This window comes from Anolis carolinensis, chromosome 1 (assembly GCF_035594765.1).
Source record: "Anolis carolinensis isolate JA03-04 chromosome 1, rAnoCar3.1.pri, whole genome shotgun sequence".
Lineage (NCBI taxonomy): Eukaryota > Metazoa > Chordata > Lepidosauria > Squamata > Dactyloidae > Anolis > Anolis carolinensis.
Genome location: NC_085841.1, coordinates 184,070,772 through 184,075,728, shown reverse-complemented (window position 1 = coordinate 184,075,728; position 4,957 = coordinate 184,070,772). Strand labels below are relative to the sequence as shown.

Sequence of the window (4,957 nt, the reverse complement as noted above, 5' to 3'; positions counted from 1 at the left end):
TCCGAAGGAGTGCCTTGGAAGTGCCCTTCGGCCCTGCCCCCTCCGCAGCCCGCGAGTGGCCTGATCAAGATGGCGGTTCCCATGGGCTGTCTGGCCATGTTCCAAAAGCATTCTCTCCTGAAGTTTTGCCTGCATTTATGGCAGGCACTCTCAGTGGTTGCAAGGTCTGTTGGAAACAAAGCAAGTGGGGTTTATATATCGTGGAATGTTCAGGGTGGGGAAAAGAACTCTTGTCTGAGGCACGTGTGAATGTTGCAAATGGCCACCGTTATTAGCATTAAATATCCTTGCAGCTTCAAAGCCTGGCTGCTTTTTGCCTGGGGTAATCCTTTGTTGGTAGGTGTTAGCTTGCCCTGATTGAGGATCCCCTGGCGCCCTCCCTCTTCTTCCCTCCCTCTCTCTCTCCTTCTTCTCCCTCCTCTGCCTTTCTGGCCTTCTTTCTTCCTCTTTCCCCTTCCTTCCTTCCTTCCTTCCTTCCTTCCTTCCTTCCTTCCTTCCTTCCTTCCTTCCTTCCTTCCTTCCTTCCTTCCTTCTTTCTTCCCTCCCTCCCTTCCTCCCTCCTTTCTTCCTCATCTCCTTTCTATGTTTTCCCAGTCTCTCTGCTGAGTTTATAGCTATATTCCAGAAGCATTCTCTTCTGACGTTTCGCCTGCATCTATGGCAGGCACCCTCAGTAGTTGCGAGGTCTGTTGGAAACAAAGCAAGTGGGGTTTATATATGTGTGGAATGTTCAGGGTGGGGAAAAGAACTCTTGTCTGAGGCACGTGTGAATGTTGCAAATGGCCACCGTTATTAGCATTAAATATCCTTGCAGCTTCAAAGCCTGGCTGCTTTTTGCCTGGGGTAATCCTTTGTTGGGAGGTGTTAGCTTGCCCTGATTGAGGATCCCCCTCTTCTCCCTCCCTCCCTCCCTCCCTCCCTCCCTCCCTCCTTTTTCTCTCAGTTGTTGTGAGGTCTCTTGGAAACTAGGCAAATGGGGTTTATATATCTGTGGAATGTTCAGGGTTGGAAAAAGAACTCTTGTCTGAGGTACCTTGATTAGCATTAAATAGTCTTGCAGCTTCAAAGCCTGGCTGCTTTCTGCCTGGAGTAATCTTTTGTTGGGAGGTGTTAGCTGGCCCTGATTGTTTCCTGTCTGGAATTCCTTTGTTTTCTGAGTGGTGTTCTTTATTTACTGTCCTGATTTTAGAGTTTTTAAAATACTGACGTTTCGCCCACACTTCAAGTAAATCACCCCAGCTTTGCCATCAGAGTTGTCAGAGATTGAAAAGAAGGTCTGCTCATCATTCTCATGCTCAGCAGAGGACAAGTACCATAGTTATCATGCTGAGTATATTATCTAAAATACCAAACCCTAGTTACTGTAGCCCTATTGAAGCTTCTATCTGAGTAAGAAGGCTAAAATTACCATATTTACATCAATCTCAGCCACACCTTTTTTGCCTAAATGACTATTCCAAAATTGAGGTGCACATTACATTTGTGTAATACAGTAAAGACAAGTGGGTTGCTGTGAGCTTTCTGGGCTGTATGGCCATGTTCCAGAAGCATTCTCTCCTGACATTTTGCCTGCATCTATGGCAGGCATCCTTAGAGGTTGGAAACTAATCAAGTGGGGTTTATATATCTGCGGAAAGTCCAGGGTGGGAGAAAGAAAGAACTCTTGTCTGTTGGAGGCAGGTATAAATGTTTCAATTGCTTGGCTGCTCCCTGCCTGGGGGAATCCTTTGTTGGGATGATTTATTATTATTATTATTATTATTATTATTATTATTATTATTATTATTATTATTAGATCTTGCTCCAGGGAAGGTTCTTCTGCCGTGGCTCCCTACCTACCTATCTATTTACCTTTCCACATATTTTCCACATTGTGTGTATGTGTATGTATATATAAGATGCACACACACACACATACAAACACATATGCAGGGACCATATGTGCTGTGTGTGTGTTCTATTCACCTCTACCTTCTACCTTTTATTTTTCAGTGATTGGTTTGTCGGGGGGGGGGGGGGGGCGCCAAAAATACTACTTGCTTACACGTGAAAATTTCCTAGGGCCAGCCCTGGGCTCCTTTTCCTGGCTTCCTCCTCTCTGTGGAGATTCCCCACATGTTCCAAAAGTATTATCTTTTGGCCATGTTCCAAAAGTATTCTCTCCTGACGTTTCGCCCGCATCTACGGCAGGCATCCTCAGAGGTTGTGAGGTCTGTCGGGGAACTAAGCAAGGAAGGTTAATATCTATCTGTGGAAAGTCCAGGGTGAGAGAAGAACTCTTTGTCAGTTGGAGGCCAGTTCTTCCCTCGGAGAACCCAATACGCTCTCCTATCATATATTAGGCTTTCATTTATTACCACTGTTTTGTTTTTATATACAGTCTGTTTTGACACCTGGAATCACACTGTGTCCAATTCTGGGCACCGCAATTGAAGGGAGATGTTGACAAGCCGGAATGTGTCCAGAGGAGGATGACTAAAATAATCAAGGGTCTGGAGAACAAGCTCTATGAGGAGCGGCATAAAGAGCTAGGCATGTTTAGCCTGCAGAAGAGAAGGCTGAGAGGAGACATGTTGAGGGCCATGTGAGGGGAAGTCATAGGGAGGAGGGAGCAAGCTTGTTTTCTGCTGCCCTGGAGACTAGGACGGAACTACAGGAAAGGAGATCCCACCTGAACATTAGGAAGAACTTTCTCACTGTGAGAGCTGTTCAGCAGTGGAACTCTCTGCCTCAGAGTGTGGTGGAGGCTACTTCTTTGGAGGCTTTTAAACAGAGGCTGGGTGGCCATTTGTTGGGGGTGCTTCAAATGTAATTTTCCTGCTTCTTGGCAGGGGTTGGATTGGATGGCCCATGAGGTATCTTCCAACTCTATGATTTTATGATTATATGAAAGGTACATGATGTAATAGACATTCACTGTGCCACTGTCATACTACCACCACTCAAAACAATATTGTGATCCGAGAACACTAGGGACTCTTGAAACCAAAGGAATGTAGCAATCAATTACAACAGCTTATTGCCTTCTCGTAACTGATAAGGTGCCTTTCGTCAAGGCACCTTATTATACAATAACTTATGCAATAACTTTGCATAGATGTCCTATAAACAAAGGTAGCAATCCCACCCTAAACACACAATGTGGACAGTCAGGGAATTAGGAGTTATACTGTGGCATTGAAACAGCTCTTCATGCTGTGTCCAAATTTAAATTCCCTCCCAACCAGGACCATGCCCCTTGCTGCTCAGCTGTTTAATAAGGAAACACTTGCTGTGTTCTGACTTTCAGGGATTTTTAAGGAAGATTTAAAGAGGTAAGAGGGTGGGCTTACTTAACAGACCTGCTCCCAGCTGTTTTCCAATTTTTTGTCAATTACTTAACTGATAAGTAATTGTCCATGGGCTTTACCTTGGCCATTCCATGCACTTTATTAACTTTAGTCACTCCCATTCCTAGTCACCGAAGAATATGCACTTTCAGGTTTCCTTTTCCCCTTAAAATGGCCCATGTCCATCGGTGCTTGACTACTGATTTGGATTACTGTCTATGTTTTAAGTTATCTTAATTTTATGAGATGTGTTAGTATACTGTAATTTTTATTGTGTTACTGTTTTTATTGATGTAATACTGTTCTGGGCTTGTCCCAGTGTAAGCCGCCCTGAGTCCTTCGGGAGATGGAGCAGGGTATAAATAAAGTTTTTTATTATTGATATTAATTATATTACAATGTGTTACTTCATTTCCTTTCAGATATCCGTACTTCTAATGCTATTCGTGGCAGAAGCATTAATTTGGCCCTTTCTCATCGGGGAAGGCAAGCTCTCAAGGCTGTTGGGATGGAAGATCAGGTGACCTTGCCTTTAATGGAAAATATTATGTGCTTCTCATGTTCAGTAATATAATTGGATTGCTCAATAGCTATAAGACACCAAATGTTCCATGGAGTTTATCACAAAAGGCAGGCAAGTTACCATAATCAGGACAACTGTGTCTGCCCTGGACTTCTCATATGCTCTCCTGGTAGGAAACAGCCTGGAAAGTACTTGTGTTACAAACATAAACAATCCATTAATGACCTTATTTTGTAGAAGAAACGCCTTCCAATGGTTCCCACCAGGAGAGTGGCAGGTAAGGAACAACCTCATAATAAATCCAATGCAAAGAAATTGTTGTCCTGCTGTTATTACGATTTGGCTACCTTGCATGATGAACTCCTGATGCAATTATCTCTTGGGCCATTGTTACAAATACAGGACTAAATAGGCCCATGGGCTGCCTGGTTCACAACTTTAGACCAGAATAGAAATATATGGCATCAACCACAAACATGTTCTCCTTTCTCCATAACCATATAGAAAGCGTTAATATAAGCAAGGGCATTTAGGATGGTATTTATTCATCACATTTCAAAACCATAGTTTTTTGCGCCACTCAGGGTAATGCATGGAAATAGATTTTGAGGCTCACACGTATACCATCACACCCAAGTGACCCTTGTTAGGGACAATTTCATCACATTTTTGACCATATTTCAGCTATCTGAGATTTAGGAATGGCCTTTGTTTCAATAGAAATTGACCCAGAAATATACTTCTGTTATGTTCAGATGATTAAACTTATCTCCTACATTGTACAGGAGGAAGTTGGGGGCATTCTGAGGAAATCCTTAGGAGACTTTGGGACTATCTGGGGCCACACTTTCCTCATCTCTGCTTTAGATGTTTTTACAACTCTACCTTCTTGCTTGCTTTTCTTAAAGAAGTCCTATCCTTTAGGATATTCATCTTAAGAGAACCCAACTGTGTCTTTTTGGATTTCAGATTGTGTCTAAAGGCATCCCCATGAGGGCAAGAAGGATCCACACACTCTCAGGCAAACAATATGCGATTCCCTATGGAACAAAAAAACAGGTATCATCTGAAATGTGTTTGTGTGTGCGTGTGCCTTCAATCTGCC

General features: G+C 43.2%; 1 protein-coding gene across 5 annotated transcripts in view; it reads left to right on the top strand.

Moving 5' to 3' along the window:
- The window catches only part of kmo (kynurenine 3-monooxygenase), a 30,640-nt gene that overhangs the window by 7,623 nt on the left and 18,060 nt on the right, over positions 1 to 4,957 (top strand). For 4 of the 5 annotated variants that reach the window (XM_003228440.4, XM_008122103.3, XM_062961647.1 and 1 more), the window contains 2 exons: positions 3,752 to 3,849; positions 4,822 to 4,911. In XM_003228440.4, coding sequence (XP_003228488.1) covers positions 3,752 to 3,849; positions 4,822 to 4,911 — 188 coding nt within the window. Of the gene's footprint in view, positions 1 to 30; positions 165 to 3,751; positions 3,850 to 4,821; positions 4,912 to 4,957 lie in introns of those variants that run through there. The other variant, XM_062961658.1, reaches the window with a different exon arrangement.